This window comes from Sphaeramia orbicularis, chromosome 3 (genome assembly GCF_902148855.1).
Source record: "Sphaeramia orbicularis chromosome 3, fSphaOr1.1, whole genome shotgun sequence".
In the NCBI taxonomy this organism is placed as follows: Eukaryota; Metazoa; Chordata; class Actinopteri; order Kurtiformes; family Apogonidae; genus Sphaeramia; species Sphaeramia orbicularis.
Genome location: NC_043959.1, coordinates 60,007,059 through 60,025,839, shown reverse-complemented (window position 1 = coordinate 60,025,839; position 18,781 = coordinate 60,007,059). Strand labels below are relative to the sequence as shown.

At 36.5% G+C, this 18,781-nt stretch overlaps 1 protein-coding gene across 1 annotated transcript in view; it reads right to left on the bottom strand.

The window, feature by feature from the left end:
* LOC115417205 (inactive serine protease PAMR1-like) overlaps positions 1 to 18,781 on the bottom strand; it is a 50,466-nt gene that overhangs the window by 19,816 nt on the left and 11,869 nt on the right. The window contains exons 4-5 of the mRNA XM_030131212.1: positions 17,318 to 17,432; positions 8,873 to 9,090 (exon numbers count right to left, since the gene is read on the bottom strand). Of these exons, the coding sequence (XP_029987072.1) occupies positions 8,873 to 9,090; positions 17,318 to 17,432 (333 nt within the window). The remainder of the gene's footprint in view (positions 1 to 8,872; positions 9,091 to 17,317; positions 17,433 to 18,781) is intronic.

The following is an 18,781-nucleotide window of genomic DNA, read 5'->3' as shown; positions in this document are numbered from 1 at the left end:
TGACCAACTGGACCAACCCCAGATCATAACACTGCCCCCACAGGTTTGTACTATAGGCACTAGGCATGATGGGTAATCACTGCCCCCACAGGCTTCTACTGTAGGCACTACACTGCAAAAAAGGGCTGTCTAAAAGCAAAATGAAAACATTAAATCTGAGGAAAAGGGTACTCAAAACAAGTGAAATACGTCCATGCAGCAAGATCATTTCACTCGACACGATTTCTTGAGTTAAGAAAATCTAGAAATAAGTACGTCTACAGATGTATGAACACTTAAAATAAGAAATTAAGTCTTCTAAATCTAAGTTTTGTTTTGTTTTTTTATCTTGGTAAGAACCAAATAATTTGCAGTGGCATGATGGGTAATCAGTGCCCCCACAGGCTTGTACTGTAGGCACTAGGCATGATGGGTAATCACTGCCCCCACAGGCTTGCGCTATAGGCACTACACTGAAAAAAAGGGCATATAAAAACAAGATAAAAACACTAAATCTGAGGAAAAAGGTACTCAAAACAAATGAAATATCTGTCCATGCAGCAAGATCATTTCACTTGACAAGATCTCTTGAATCAAGAAAATAGAGAAATAAGTACATCTACAGATGTATGAAGACTTTAAATAAGAAATTAACTCTTAATACAAGATAAATTATCTAACACTTCTAAATCTAAGTTGTTGCTGTTTTTATCTTGGTAAGAACCAAATAACTTTCAGTGTAGGCATGATGGGTAATCAGTGCCCCCACAGGCCTGGACTGTAGGCACTAGGCATGATGGGTAATCAGTGCCCCCACAGGTTTTTACTATAGGCACTAGGCATGATGGGTAATCAGTGCCCCCACAGGCCTGGACTGTAGGCACTAGGCATGATGGGTAATCAGTGCCCCCACAGGCCTGGACTGTAGGCACTAGGCATGATGGGTAATCAGTGCCCCCACAGGCTTGTACTGTAGGCACTAGGCATGATGGGTAATCAGTGCCCCCACAGGCTTGTACTGTAGGCACTAGGCATGATGGGTAATCAGTGCCCCCACAGGCCTGGACTGTAGGCACTAGGCATGATGGGTAATCAGTGCCCCCACAGGCTTGTACTGTAGGCACTAGGCATGATGGGTAATCAGTGCCCCCACAGGCCTGGACTGTAGGCACGAGGCATGATGGGTAATCAGTGCCCCCACAGGCTTGTACTGTAGGCACGAGGCATGATGGGTAATCAGTGCCCCCACAGGCCTGGACTGTAGGCACTAGGCATGATGGGTAATCAGTGCCCCCACAGGTTTTTACTATAGGCACTAGGCATGATGGGTAATCAGTGCCCCCACAGGCCTGGACTGTAGGCACTAGGCATGATGGGTAATCAGTGCCCCCACAGGTTTTTACTGTAGGCACTAGGCATGATGGGTAATCAGTGCCCCCACAGGCTTGTACTGTAGGCACTAGGCATGATGGGTAATCAGTGCCCCCACAGGCCTGGACTGTAGGCACTAGGCATGATGGGTAATCAGTGCCCCCACAGGCTTGTACTGTAGGCACTAGGCATGATGGGTAATCAGTGCCCCCACAGGCTTGTACTGTAGGCACTAGGCATGATGGGTAATCAGTGCCCCCACAGGCCTGGACTGTAGGCACTAGGCATGATGGGTAATCAGTGCCCCCACAGGTTTTTACTATAGGCACTAGGCATGATGGGTAATCAGTGCCCCCACAGGCCTGGACTGTAGGCACTAGGCATGATGGGTAATCAGTGCCCCCACAGGTTTTTACTGTAGGCACTAGGCATGATGGGTAATCAGTGCCCCCACAGGCTTGTACTGTAGGCACTAGGCATGATGGGTAATCAGTGCCCCCACAGGCCTGGACTGTAGGCACTAGGCATGATGGGTAATCAGTGCCCCCACAGGCTTGTACTGTAGGCACTAGGCATGATGGGTAATCAGTGCCCCCACAGGCCTGGACTGTAGGCACGAGGCATGATGGGTAATCAGTGCCCCCACAGGCTTGTACTGTAGGCACTAGGTGTGACTTCATCTGCGTCTCCTCTCATCCTGACTCAACCGTCATCACTCTGGGTTAAAGAATTTGCTGCAGCTGAAACTTATTTATCAGTGCAGTAATTCTTCAGCAGAAGGATCTGAACTGTTTGCAGAGTTAAATCCAGGTGGGGACATCTTCTGAAATGTAAACAAACCACTGAACCACCCAGGCCTTTGTGTGTGGGATCAGAATGAGCAGAGGCACAGCCCAGCGTTCACTTCTCCACTTAGTGAAAAACTCAGACATTAAAGCTAAAAAGACTCGATCAAACTGTTGGCAGCCACAGAAAGCCCTGTATCGCCCTCCAGATGTGCCTTCTTACAAAGATGTGAATTACCATGGAAACTGAACAAATAGTATGGAAAGACTTTTCACAAATTTACAGTTTATTCCATGAATGAGATAAAGTTATCTACATAAATAAAAGGAATATTACTACATGAAACATTCTGCATGGCACTCCATTAAGGCAATAAACACATGCCCCTGTTTTCTGTAGTAAAAGCCAGTTTTTAATACTTGGAGGCTCAACAGTGAACATAATATTTCTGTTTAGTTTTTATCTTAATGTGAAACTAATTAAGTATCATCTGCAGAAGCCACATATGGAGCTGGCTGCTTTTAAAGCACTATTCTACTCAATAAACAGGGCTGCAGCACCAGGCATTAGGGACTCAACAAATTATGTTTTGGACTAGAGGTGAGTCCAAACCCAGATCCAATTCAGTTGCTGACATTAGTGTCTTTTCATTTGCATATACAATAACGTCTTTTGGATGGGGTCTGTTCAATAAAATACCTCAACAGGCAGAATGTGGATGGAAAAGAAAGCAGAGGTACACAGTCCAGGGCTTTGATATCACACACCCCCATAAGTTTTTAGATTCAGACAATTAAAAAAAAAAAAAAAAAACACTTTTTTGGCATCAGTTAAGAACAGATCATGGTCTGGTTTAAATATGAATAAATACATTTAGTATTTTTTAAATGAAACTTGTTTTTTTCTTAACTGTGACCAAGGAATCTTGCTGTAAAAATCACAAAATATACGGCATGAGCTGAATTTCTGAGACCAGCTGAACCGTACCATTAAAGCGTAACACACTGTAATGTTCATGTAATCATATACATTAGGATAAAAATCATAGCTTTGATCCAGAATTGCATGTGTGATTTGTATGAATATATAACTGTGCAAACTGCTGGCAGTCGCACAAAGGTTTTTTTTTTTTGTTTTTTTTTAATCCAGAATGATATGTTACCAATAAAAAATAAAATTACATATATATATATATATATATATATATATATACTAATTAGTTTATTGAAAGTCATGAGAATTTATTTGCCACAAGAAAATGTCCATAATAGAAAATGTTTTTATTCTATGTGTCCTCCTTCTTTCTCAATAACTGCCTTCACACGCTTCCTGAAACTTGCGCAAGTGTTCCTCAAATATTGGGGTGACAACTTCTCCCATTCTTCTTTAATAGTATCTTCCAGACTTTCTGGTAATAGTTTTGCTCATAGTCATTCTCTTCTTTCCATTAGAAACAGTCTTTATGGACACTCCAACTATTTTGGAAATCTCCTTTGGTGTGACGAGTGCATTCAGCAAATCACACACTCTTTGACGTTTGCTTTCCTGATTACTCATATGGGCAAAAGTTTCTGAAAAGGTATGGATAATAGTGTTAGGTATGATTATGACATCAATACATGTTTGGTTTCAAAACAATTGACGTAGTGCCTGCTGAGAAAAAACAACTAAATGTTCATTGTAAATTTTGCTTCCCCACCCTGTATGTATGTAAGTATGTATGTATGTATATATATATCACATTTTACTGTTACAGGATAGTTTGCAAATGTAAATATTTTCAGAATTCAATGTTATTTTTTGCACTAAAACAAAAAAAAATTAAGTTGTTAATTCTAGATTTTTTTTGGCTTAATTCAAGATTTTTTTTTACATTATTGACGATTTTTTTTTTTTGGCTTAATTCAAGATTTTTTTACTTAATTGAAGATTTTTTTTTTTTTTTGCTTAATTCAAGATTTTTTCCTTAATTCAGTCTAAGTTTTTTTCTTGCTTAATTCAATTCAAGACTGTGGAATTTTTGCATTTGGCAAAAACATCCCAGGGGCCGAACTGGACCCTTTACAAAACTAACTAAAACAGATAAAAATGATGGATAAAATTCTCTTAGTTTTCATCTTTGTCAATGTCGGATTGATACAAAATCGATTTATTTTGCTCGAGCAATTTTCTGTGCTGTCACCATACGACACTTTTTGGTCCGTCACTTGTGTTCACTTGTGGTTTCCAGTCGTCTTCTGGTCCCCACTCTACCTGGAAACATGGAGACTAAAGCAGCAGAGTCCTGTCTGGGATTGATTTGAATACGACCACAGAGAAGAAGAGAAAAGATATAAAAAACTAAAACTAAACTAAAACTAAGCATTTAGAAAATAATGAAAACTAATAAAAGCTAGCAAACCTGCTCTAAAAACTAATTAAAACTAAGTGAATTAGAGAAAAAAAAAAAGTCAAAACTGAATAAAACTAGAATGAAAAATCCAAAACTATTAGAACCTTGGCTCGAAGTTCAACGAAAATGTCATTTCCTGAATATAAATGAGAACAAAATAAAGCCTCATAACCTGGATAGTGGTGTGTATGTAAGCAGAATCCTTTTCAATACCCACATTAATCCTTCTGGTCCTAGTGGGATGTATTATAAACCTTCTGGGCTTCTCTAACATTTAGGCCACCACTTCCTCTTAAAGGTAGATTCCTCAAAATTAATTAAAAACAACTAAAGCCCTTAATTCCTATATATTGCTGAGCAAACCCAAGTATTTAACCCTCTGGTACCCCGTCCACCAAGGCCCTTACTAAGTACCAAGTGTGCCTTCTGGCACATTTGTGGAATAATGTCAAAACATTGTTCATACAGTTTGTTTTTAATTCTTTTAGACTTCTTTCTATTTCATCAACTTCAGCCGTGAATAAAAACACCAAATACTCGATAATTGTCACATTTTTTAACCCTTTAAATGCCGTGTTTGTAATGGAAACAAACCATTTTTTTGGTACAAAAAAACACAAAAATTAATTTTTTTTTCAATATACTACATAAAAAGTGGATCACATATTATTAGGTTTTTTCATCCTGGCATATGTCAATGATTAACTCCAACATCGGTTAATTTGCATTATTATTATTTTTGGTGCTAGGTCAAATGTTCAGAAATACTAGCATCTGTCACCAAGTGTGCGTAAAATGCACACCTATAAATCAAACTATTAAATATTATATATTGATTTATTTTTCTGCTCTAATTTGATTTTATTTTTGTAAATCCAGCTCAGTCCTAATCATACAGATCAAATGTTAGAAACAGTGCGTTTTAGGCACACTTGGCAGACAGATGCTAGTCTGGTCATTTTCTTTTGTTTACAATGTGCACATTTGAGTTGGTGGGCAGAATTTTAAAGATCATGCAAAAATGAACAACTTTTGAATTCTAACCTGATTTAAATTGTGAAAAATAATATGAAGTTTTTTAAAACGAAGTGCAAAGCGTGCCTAAAAGGTGCACTCGGATGCCGGAGGGTTAAGTATGAGAATGGGAGTTAAATATCTGAAGAAAGAGAAATGGATTAATGCAGGACAAGCTTCAAAGAGGGCAGATGATGAGGGATGGATAATGCATCTGTGTCAGTAAGTGTGACTCATCGCTGCCCTGTGTAAGAGACCACACGCAGAGACAAAAGATATAATAGTGTAGGATAAAAAAGAGATTGCTGCACATTTCATGGAGGGACAAATTACCATCTGTATGTTGCTGTGTATCCATTCCATCTTAGATAACAGTGTGGGCATGCCTGTCCCCTCTCCACAGGTAGTCTCCATTCACATCAGGCATGTGTTAGATACAACTCTCCAGGGGTATGTGACACTGAACCTACGGAAAACACCTCCGCATTACTCTACCTACAACTATAATTACTTTTCACAGTGTACAGTTCACACTTTCATAAGGCATATGTTTATCACTGATTATTTTTTTGCGGATGAATGTTGTGAGAAGAGCCAGTATTGTTACATCATTACATGCATTGGCATCATTTTAACCCATAAAGACCCAGTGCTACTTTTGTGGCAGTTCCCAAATTTTCTCTATATTTAAGATTTTCTAAGTGATTTAACACCATTTATTATCAAATTATCCTCCGTATTTTGTATCTTTTCAGTGACAATCAAGTATTTTCTGATATTTAATACGATGATCATATAGATGTTCATAAAAGCTCACATTAAAGTTAAGAGTTATTGTATCAAACACAGAGAAAACTGAAAAAAGTGACTTTTTCAGTAAAATCCATCATTAACTGAACATAACCCCAGTGTGTCCATCCACTGTCATTGATCCACCTCCATGGGTTTTACTGGTGAATCAATGTTGTTGAAGATGATGATGTTTCCATGGTAACTACGGAACCTCTGAACGTCCAAATGGGTTATATCTGATGACCATGAAAAGATGATAAACTGTATTTTACACCAATTATTTACATGTATTGATAGGATTAGTGGATGAACAGGTATTAAACAGTTTAGATCAGTAGATGCTTTTTGGTTTTTGGTGATTGTTTGGGTGTTTATGGGTTAAACAAAGTCCTAGTGTCCCAACTGTTAAGAGTGGTTGTATTGAGAAGTTTGAGCTGTGAATGTAATATGTGTATCTGTAAGAGTACGAAGAGAAGCTACCGACAAAGAGACAAAGAGAGCTCTGCTGACAGCAACACTTCACTGGTCAAAAGTATGTGGAAAAAATTTATATATATTTATATTATTGGTAACATATCATTATGGATAAAAGAAAAACCTCTGTGCGACTGCCAGCAGTTTGTACAGTTATATATTCATACACATCCCACATGCAATTCTGGATCAAAGCTATGATTTTTATCCTATTGTATATGATTATATGAACATTACAGTGTGTTTAATGGTACAGTTCAGCTGGTCTCAGAAATTCAGCTCATGCTGTATATTTAGTGATTTTTACAGCAAGATTCCTTGGTTAGAGTTAAGAAAAAGAAATGGTCTAATTCTGTTTTTCAAAAAAATGCATTTACAAAGATTTATATAATTGTTTTGGTCCTGATAATCCCACCATCACTAAATGTTTGTGATGTTCCTGAACCAGTTTTGAGATCGAGTTCTGTGTCTAGAACCAGTTCAAGTTTCTGCACCGACACTAAGCCACACTGTGAATTTCCTGGTTCTAAAGAGTGATTCTAATTCTTGTTCCTGGATGGTACGAGTCTGTTTGCAAATAGAGGCAGGCGGACTTGGTTCAACAAACATTCTGAAAGCTAGTTTGCTTTTTTACGGTCTACAGAAGCAGTGGCAACGCTAGTGCCAGCTTCAAGCATTCAACAGCACAACAAAGGCCCACTCCATTCAGTGTCTCTTTACAAAAGTTGCTCTAAGCTTTACAACTCAACATCCAAACAGAAGTGACTCACAAAGTTTTATTTTTAAATTTACTTGATGTCATGAAAATTCCCACACAGTCACAGCTGTGGTTTTGTAAACCAGCAAATGTCGGTGCTGTCTGGGAACCAGTTGTCTTTTTCTTCTGTTGAAACAAAAGCCGGTTTGAGATTAGGTACTGGACTGGCTCCAAACCATCCCTTGAACTGCCTCCATGGAAAGAAAGAAACCTTTTATATCAGGGGTGTCAAACATGTGGCCCAGGGGCCAAATGTGGCCCGCCAAAGGTTCCAATCGGGCCCACAGGATGAATTTGTGAAATGCAAAAATGACACTTAAGATGATCACAGAAAATTTGGTTCAGGTTCCATAAACACACCGGGAAAAATATTAACATAAATAACCTATAAATTCTTACACCTCCAATTTTTTCTTTTTGTAAATGTAAATATTTTCATGCAATTTTCCTGTATTTACACTAAAACAAACTATAATTTCACAGAAAACGTAAATATCCTGAACAAATATGAAAAACCTGAAATGTCTGAAGAGACGTAAATGTAATTTTGATCATATTCTGCCTGTTACTGAATATTTAGTGTATTTGTAGATCCACTGTGATCTGTAAGTTGTACAGAACATGACGTCATTATAAACTGAGGCAGAAGATTGTTCAAATTACACTTATTTACTAAACAAATGTTAGGGTGTTCATGTTATTCACATTGTTTTAAAGAACAGTTTATAGATGAAAATTTCTCATCGTGTAAGGAAAGTTTGGAGTTGACATTATTTATATATTATTATGTTATTATTTCACTGGTCAGACCCACGTCAGATCAAATTCAGCTGAATTTGTCCCCTGAACTAACATGAGTTTGACACTCATGTTTTAAAGGAGAGTTGGTAGATATAAACATTTTCATCCGATAATTTTACTTTTTTCACTCTAAAGCATACAGGCAGGTTCAGAGTTGACATTATTTATCAATAATTATGTTATTATTTTACTGGTCCGGCCCATTTCAGACCAAATTTGGCTGAATTTGTCCTCTGAACTACCATGAGTTTGACAGCCCTGTTTTATACGGTATCAGACCGATGACATGAGCCAATTAAACCTAAAGTCAATGAAAAAGAACAACTATGATCGATGGATGTGTACTTGTGTGTTGCACCGACTGTTGCACAACAATTGCCCCATTGGGGACAAATACAGGTATGAAGTGACTGATTGATTGATTGATTGATTGAAGAGCATCTATTTTGTACTGTATGTAATGATGAGTGCGTACAGTTTTCAATGCTAACACTAATTGTACCTGCCTGAACTCTCCTGGAAAGTGAGAACAAAGCCGTCAAAGTTGTTGTAGCCATCAGAGGTGAACAGGATGTGCAAGTTGTTCCCAGAGCTTTTTATTGGAGGAGGTATCTGATCCCCACAAAACCGGCCAATCACAGGAGAGCTCAGATCCTCCCCATCACGCACCTCGATGTAGTCATAGCGACAGGAATGGTCAGGTTCCACACTGAGCAGCGAAAACCTGCAAAACCAAAGAGAGCTTGTATTAAAACTGGTGAAACACAGGTATAATAATGGATTGGATTTTATATTCTGCTTTTCTAGACACTCAAAGCGCTTTACATTATTGATCCATTATTCATTCGCTCTCACGTTCTCCCTCTGGTGGTGGTAAACTACATTTGTATCCATGGTTGCCCTGGGGCAGACTGACAGAAGTGTGGCTGCCAATTTGCGCCTACGGCCCCTCTGACCACCACCAAACATTCACACACATTCATACACCAGTGTGAGTGGCACTGGAGGCAAGGAGGGTGAAGTGTCTTGCCCAAGGACACAATGGACTGACTAGGATGGAGCGGGATTCGAACCACTAACCCTTCGGTTATTGGACGACCTGCGCTACCACCTGAGCCACAGCCGCCCCAATAAAAAAAATATAATATAATATATATAAATGTATAAATATAATTTTAAAAATATACACATTGTTTTCTTTCTTTCATTCATCCATCTTTCATTCATTTATCCCCTACAGCAAAGGTGTCAAATATTCGGCCCCCGGGCCAAAACCGGCCCACCATAGGGTCCAGTCTGGCCCATGGGATGAATCTGTAAATGCAGAAAATTTCACTTAAGATATTAACAATCATACTTAGTTCAGGTTCTAATTCAATGTCAAGTGGTTCAGACCAGTAAAGTACAAACCATAATAATCTACAAATAATGACAACTCCAAATGTTTGAATTTGTTTTAGTGTAAAAAAGTAAAATTACATGAAAATGTTTATATTTATAAATTACCCTTTCACAAAAAAAAATGTGAATAACTTGAATAAATATGAACCTAATATGTCTTTAATATTAATCAGTGCAATTGTACCAATATTCTGTTACTCAATGTTTTGTGTATTTGCAGACCCACTGTGATCTGTCAGTTGTCATGAACATGTGCAAATGAGAAGATGAGGCACACATTTTTCTTCATACATTTTAGTTTGTTCGTGGTTTTTCATGTTATTCACATTTTTTAAAGGACAGTTTGTAAAATGCAAAAGGGCCTACCGAGTTATGAGAAGTGTTGGAGAAAATGTGAGAACGCCCTTGCAGACCATTTTCACATTTTCTGGGATTGTCCAAAAATTAGGCCTTAATGGACTGAAATGATGAAAATGATGGACACAATAATGGGGTTTGAGATGAAACATGATTTCTGCACAGTTTATCTTGGAAATCTACCACCCACAGTCAACTCTAGAGACAAATACCTGATTAATAGAATGATGGCAGCCTGGAAAAAAGCCAGAACAAGAAAATGGTTGAGCAGAGAACCCCCAACAAAGAAGGAATGGATTGGAATTATTCAAGAAATATACAATATGGAAAAACTAACTTTCTCCTTGAACCATAATTTGGACAAATTTACTAATTCTTGGCTAAAATGGACGTCTGTCCCAGAAGATGTGACGCCCCAATAGGACAGCACTTTGTTTTTCTGAGAAATACACATATATGTCAACATGTGTGTGTTTTACTGTCAACATGTGTAAATATGCATTCCAGGAAAATGTGCACAAATGTTTATGAAAATGATGGATGTAATTCTGTCAGCAGGTTTACAGGACATGATCTGATACAACATGAGAATATATGTGACTGATCTGACATGGACTGAAACAGGACCACCCCCAAACGAACCCAACCCTCTGATCAGGATGGGAGAACACTGGGACTCATTGACCCACATGTTTATCGCTGTAATTTAATTTTTGATACTGCCCTGTCTGTGCTTGTTGAAGTCTCTTGTTTCGTACGTCTTTACTTTTTGTTTTCCTGTCTTTTTGTTAAAAAATGTAAAATCTGTTAAAAATAAAGTATAAAAAAATAAAGGATAGTTCGTAGATATAAACATTTTTAGAATATAATTCTACTTTTTCACTCGAAATCATAGAAGTTAGAAATAAAAAGTTTGGAATTGACATTTTTTATATATTATTGCGTGATTATTTTACTGGTCTGACCCACTTCAAATCACTTTGGCTTGAATTGTGGCCCCTGAACTAAAATGAGTTTGACACCCCTGTCCTAGAGGGTGGTGGAGGTGCTGGAGTCTATCCCAGCTGCGTATGGGTGAAGGCAGGGTTCATCGCAGGGCCGACATATAGAAACGAACCACCGATCATAGTCACATTCACACCTATGGGCAGGTTAGGTGAACCAGTTAACCCACAGGTGTCAAACATGCGGCCTGGGGGCCAAATCCGTCCCACCAAAGGGTCCAATTCGGCCCATGGGATGAATTTGTGAAATGCAAAAATTACACAAAGATATTAACAATCCTTTTAGTTCAGGTTCCACATTCAGAACAATTCAACCTCAAGTGGGCAGAATTCAGTAAAATACTATCATAATAATCTACACATAACACACAACTTCAAATTTTTCTCTTTGTTTTAGTGTAAATACACGAAAATATTTACATTTACAAAGCATAATTTCACAAAAAAAATGTGAATAACCTGAACAAATATGAACAACTTGAAATGCCTTAAGAGAAGTAAGTACAATTTTAACAATATTCTGTCTGTTATTAAATGTTTTGTGTGTTTGTAGATCCACTATGATCTGTAAGTTCTAATGTACATGTGTAAATGATAAACTGAGGCAGAATTTTGTTAAAATTACACTTATTTTTTCAGTTTGTTCATGTTATTCCCATCTTTTGAAAGGATAGTTTGTAGATGTAAACCTTTTCATAATGTAAATTTACTTTTTTTCGCTCTAAAACATAGAGAAAAGTTTGGAGTTGACATTATTTCTATATTATTCTGTTATTATTTTACTGGTTTGGCCCACTGGAGATTAAATTCAGATGAATGTGGAACTGAACTAAAATGAGTTCGACAGCCCTGAGTTAACCTATCAGTGCATGTCTTTGGATGGTGGGAGAAAAGTGGAGTACCTAAAGAGAACCCACGCAAACATGGGGAGAACATGCAAACTCCACATAGAAAGCCCCCCCCCCCCATCAGCTGGTGTTGGACTCAAACCCAGGACCTTCTTGCTGTGAGGCGACAGTGCCTGTTTTATTTCATATATGCTTTATTCTGTCATTCTGCTTTTTCATGACTTTATCAGCTTGTTTCTAAAAAATATTCAGATCATCATTTTTTAATCAGTGCTATTTTAAAAGGCAATATACTGAGGTTCTGGGGCACCACAGTCAGAAGTACCCAATTCCCACAAGACACTGTGACTGTAGACCTCCGCTTCAGGACAGGAATCCAATCAAAACTTTAAAACTTTAAAGGTAGTTAGGCCAATGATAGCTAACCCAAAGTTAGATGGCAGGGATAGGTTTTCTCTATGAATAATGTAGGCTAAATATTAAACAGTGTGTGGGATTATTAGGCATAATTATTAATGGTATAAATAGTTTAGCAGTGAAAGGTCTATGCACGCAAATGACTATACTACAGATAATACTGAAATAAAATATAAAAATAAGAATAAAATAAAAATAAATGAATAATAAATACATACATACATACAAACAAACATATATACATACATACATACAATAAAAAATTAACCCTCTGGTATCCCGTCCAGTAAGGCCCTTACTAAGCACCAAGTGTGCCTTTTTTGCACACTTATGGAATAATGTCAAAAAAATTTTCATACAGTTTGTTTTTAGTTCTTTTACACTTTTTTTCTATTTCATCAACTTGAGCCGTAAATAAAAATACCAAATACTCAATAATTGTCACATTTTTTAACCCTTTAAATGCTGTGTTTGTAATGTAATTTCAATATACTACATAAAAAGTGGATCACGTATTATTTGATTTTTTCATCCTGGCATATGTCAGTGATTAACTCCAACACTGGTTAATTTGCATTATTATTTTTGGCGCTAGGTCAAATGTTCAAAAGTACTAGCATCTGTCACCAAGTGTGCGTAAAATGCACACCTATAAATCAAACTATTAAATATTATATATTGATTTATTTTTCTGCTCTAATTTGATTTTATTTTTGTAAATCCAGGTCAGCCCTAATCATACAGATCAAATGTTAGAAATAGTGCGTTTTATGCACACTTGGCAGACAGATGCTAGTCTGGTCATTTTCTTTTGTTTACAATGTGCACATTTGAGTTGGTGGACAGAATTTTAAAGATCATGCAAAAATGAACAACTTGTGAATTCTAACCTTATTTAAATTGTGAAAAATAATATGAAGTTTTTTAACAGGAAGTGCAAAGTGTGCCTAAAAGGCACACCTGGATACCAGAGGGTTAAAATAAAATCTAATAATACTAGAAAATAAAATGCTACAGATCAGACGTGACCATACTGACTAAGATAAAGGCAGCAAATCACTGGCAAATTAATAGAGACATGAAACATGCCGTAGTGAATCATGATGAAACACATGACAGATTGCTTTACAGCAGGATATACGTCAGCTCACAGGGTCTGGAGCCTTTAACAGCTTTATATATCAATCTGCTGTACAATGACAAGACGACATGCATAAAACAGTCCTCACAAATGCCACCTAGATCTTTCCACACGTCTGATATGCACTAGTGCAAAGGTCACTGAGGAAACCCATTGGACTATGTTGTAAATATGGACAGTGTTTCAAAGATTTACCATCAGAGAAAGGCTTCATCTGTGGAATAACATGGAACTTACCTGGAAAGTCTACTGGAGGCCATTTTAAGAGGTTTTTTTTCCTCCTCTTTATGTTGTCTGGTTTGAACACTGTGACAAGCTCTGAACATATCAAACACATCCTCATTATTTTGTTTTTTGTTTTATCTGAAGATGTCCAGATTTTTTTTATTTTATTTTATTTTTTTTTGGTGCATGTGTGCTGAAGACAGCTTAAAGGGGACCTGCAGTGAATTTTCATTGCTAGGAATTTCAAAAGATCATGTATAATGCAAGGTTATAATCGTTAACGAAAACTAACGAAATGACGAAAACTAGAATTGTAAAAACATTTTCGTTAACTGAAATTAATAAAAACTATAATTAAAAGAAAAAAATGATAACTAACTGAAACTGTATTGTGTGTTTACAAAACTAACTAAAACGTACAAAAATTATGGATCAAATTCCCTTCATTTTCGTCTTTGTCAATGTTGGACTGATACAAAATCAATTTATTTCACTCTAGCAATTTTCTATGCTGTCATCATACGACACTTTTTGCTCCGTCACTTGTGTTCACTTGTGGTTTCCAGTCGTCTTCTGGTCCCCACTCTACCTGGAAACATGGAGACTAAAGCAGCAGAGTCCTGTCTGGGATTGATTTGAATACGACAACTAAACTAAAACTAAACTAAAACTAAACATTCCTTTTAAAGGAATTTTTAAAAGGATTCTTTATCTTTGGGAGATAGGGATATTTTCAACATATGTATGTGGAACTCCACAGTGAATGGTCAGAGTACTTGGTAAAAAAAAAGATACAAAATAAGTTCCCAACAGGTTCTACAAGATATTGAAGGTTGATCTGGATCCTCACCAAATTCTGGATACCATGATCCAGAACAGGATAAAATAGTGGAGTTTTGGAATTTTCATTCAACTAATATATTTGTTATTTTTATATCTTGGCAAAACACATGAAATAGAGGAAAACACAATAAAAAAGATGATAATATCAATGCTAATGGTCTAATTGGCGTGTTATCTGTACGCATTATAAGCTTTCAACGTGTATATTTACACCTTGTAAAAAACACGCCATTAGCGCGATTAACACGATAAGCGGCTAGCGCGATTAGCGGTTAGAGTTAGGGTTAAGGATTAGGGTTAGGTTTAGGGTTAGGTATGATTAGCAGGGATTTTTAAAAGGATTCTTTATCATTGGGAGATAGGGATATTTTCAACATATGTATGTGTAACTCCACAATGAATGGTCAGAGTACTTGGTGAAAAAAAATACAAAATACGTTCCCAACAGGTTCTACAAGATATTGAAGGTTGATCTGGATCCTCATCAAATTCTGGATACCATGATCCAGAACAGGAAAAAATAGTGGAGTTTTGGGATTTTCATTCAGCTAATATATTTGTTTTCCTCTGGACAGAAGTTCTTAGTCCCAGGTGCAGGACACAGCGTTATAAAAACAGCTTTGTTCCTGTCGCCGTCACTGAGCTCAATAAGAAATAGTGACATTGCACTTTTCTAACTTATTTTGTTATTTATTCCATTCCTTTGCTCTATTTATTATTATTGTGACTTCAAATTTTACAATTTTAAAAGTTTTTAATTTTAGGTTCTTATCCAGGTTTTTATCCCAGATTGTTTTTATTTTCTCTTTTCTGGTTTTTATTGTGTTTTATTGCATCTTGTTTTTATTTATTTGATCTTGTTTATTTTATTCTTTGGTAACACTTTACTTGAAGGTCTAGTTTATAATGCATTAAGTGCACATTCATAAGACATTATGATGTATTTATAATGCATTATAAAAGTCATTACAACAGTTTAGGATCATGTAAAACAACTTATATCAAGGTTAATAAAGGATTGTAAGTGTAGGCCTAATGTATTATAAATTCAGCTTTCATAATGTTTTTTACATCCATACCAAAGTGACAAGTGTTTGTAGGAAGAATCTCAAGTCCTGGGTTACGTAACACATTATCAGTTGTATGATGTAATACAAGTATGATGACGTATGAGCAGTATCTGCTGTCTCTAAGTAAAGTGTAAGTCAAAAATTATACATCAAAGTGTTCTTAATAACTCTTTATTTTGCAAAAACAAAACATTAAAAGAACAGAGACAGTAAATAGAAGTGGTACATGTTGCTTTATACATAAATAAAAAAATAATGTGGCAGCTCTAAATCTTTGTTAATTCAAACACATTCTTTGTTTTTTTAATAAATATGAAATCCCTAAAATAGATGGGCATAGGGACCAGTGACAAAACCTAACAAAAAGTTCTCCTCATAAAAAAATAAATTCCTTCACACTGCTTTGGTGTGGATGTATAAAGCATAATGAAAGCTGAATTTATAATACATTAGGCCTACACTGATAATACTTTAATAACCTTGGTAGAAGTTGTTGTACATGATCCTAAACTGTTGTAATGACTTTTATAATGCGTTATAAATACATTATAATGTCTTATGAATGTGCGCTTAATGCATTATAAACTAGACCTTCAAGTAAAGTGTTACCTATTCTTTTCCTTATCCATGCTGCTATACCGATGAATGGTGGAACACTGAGCACTTTTTGTCTTTTTGTCCTGTCTGTAAGTGTGATCAAGTGCCTGTCTTGCATGTTTAATGTATGTATTGTAATGCCAAGGCAATCAGCTGGACTGCAAAACAAGTCTACCTACGGGTACAAATAAAGTAACCTTGACCTTGACATTGTTATTTTTTTATCTTGGCAAAACACATGAAATAGAGGAAAACACAATAAAAAGAGATGATAATATCAATGCTAATGGTCCAAATCCAAAGTCCAGGTATTACTTTTAGTAGATTACAGCATGGCAGACTGAGCTGCCTTGGTGGAAGTCTGTGCTCTCTGACAGCTTTTCTAGTTTACAATGTTTTCATTAATACAACACACAAATTGACCATTACTTTTCTATTTTTCGGATACAATTAATTGCATCACTCATAAATCTTTTGGAGGAAGTAAGATAACGTTTAGTTAAGTTGGTTGGCTGATTTTCTCAGGTGGTTGAAGTGTTTTATACTTGGGTCAGCAGGTTAAATATAGTGGTAGCATGGGAGGTAATGTCATTTTTCTATCCAGTACAAATGATGCAGCGATAACGATGTGGGCTCATGCAGGGCTGTGTATCCATTCTGTTTCGACCTAAACAACAGCTGACAGAATGATGCTGAGGTGATCCCATGTGTGGGTAATTTCAGATTCTATTAAGGTGCTATCCTCCCTTAAAACCCTGTTAGTCTGCCCTGTTTTCTAAGGTAAAATTAGCTTTAGAACTGCTTTGAGTAAAACCTGTCATGAGTCCTAATTTTTTTTTTTTTAAATGATCCTCGTCACATAGATGTTGATAAAAATGTTACAACGTGTTGACGAACTAGATCTTATTTTTCTGAATCATTGCAGTCCAGAAAACACAAGTGCACACAGTCACTGGGGGAGGGGGGGGGCTAAACCTTGAAGCTCAGGGCTTTCCTGCTCATGTTTAAAAACTTGGCATTATATCTGACGTGCGGTAAAGTAACCCACCTGAGCTCCATGGTGTTCCCCCTCTCTGCGTGCAGTCTCCATTCACACCGGGCGTTGGTGGGATAACTCTCCAGGGCTATGTGACCCTGCGCTCGCTGCAGAACAGCTCCACATGCTACCCACAAAAACAACGGTCATTACTCTTCACACAGAAAATTCCACCTTTACGGATAAAAACTGCAAGGATTTTTTGGTAACACTATTATAAGTCCACACTATGAAGCATGAGTTAAACATTAACAAATACTGAAGTCATCATTTATTAAGCAGATTTCTGACCTGAATACTCATTAATATATGGTTTATAAACACAGTTATAAAGGTTTTACTGATCATTCATCAGTTCATCCACATTGTGCTTAATGATTGTATTTTCATCCTTTATAAATTATGGATTCAGCATTTAAATATTTAGTATTCCATCACTTACAAACCGGTTATGATGTGCATTTCTGCTCACACATACACTATTCACACATGTACTAATGGTGAGTGAATATGTTAGTGTGTATTTTAGACTAACTCACACATTTCTTTTCCAATAGATGTCCTATAAACAGTTATTAAAACAGGAATTCATTCTTTCAGGTAGTTCTAAAGCACTAACTACTCATTAATTCAGTCTGTGGTGTGAGCTCATCTAAAGTGTGCACTATCTGTGACATATAAAACATTAACAAATGAAATTTAAAGGTTGGCAATGTCTAAAGACTCACAAAAGTTTCTGTTATTCTAACAAAGGAAAGACACAGCACATGGGATTATTAAAACAAACTGCATGACTGAATGATGAAGGATTAAGAAGGATGAGTAAAACATTTAGAACTGTGCTTATAAACCATATATTAATGAGTATTCATGTCAGAAATATGCTTTATAAATGATGAATTCAGTATTTATTAATGCTTAACTAATTCTTCATTCTAATTCTGTACTGCGTTTTTAAATTGTTTGCCAACTGTTTTATGTAATGTCCTGTTTTTACATTCTGTACTTACTGTTGTCTGTTTACCCGCCCAGGGACTGGAGATGTAAATTAGCTCTTAGCTAACTCTGGTGCAATTGTCCCTATCAAATAAACAATAAAGTAAAGTGGAAAACAGAGGTGATCTGTGGTTTTAGGGTTATTGTTTTGTGTCTTAAAACAGCGCTAAGCTAACAGAGCTATAATGTAAACTATCAGCTGATAGTGGTGGTATTTTAACTGAGTGTGTTTTGGAGGAGAAAACAGGATGACACTATAAAACAGATGTCTGTCAACAATGAGCTTCACACAATATTTAACCAGTGACACAATCTGTGGAGGTAGCATGAACATGTTGTGTTATGGCTCTTGACTTCCCTCATGCTGTTGACAGTTCGATCAGTTTTTTAGTTTTGATGCTACACAAAACTTCTTTAATATCATTCTAACATCCACATTTGCAGGTGGAAAATGAAATGAGCAAAAGAACTAAAAAATAA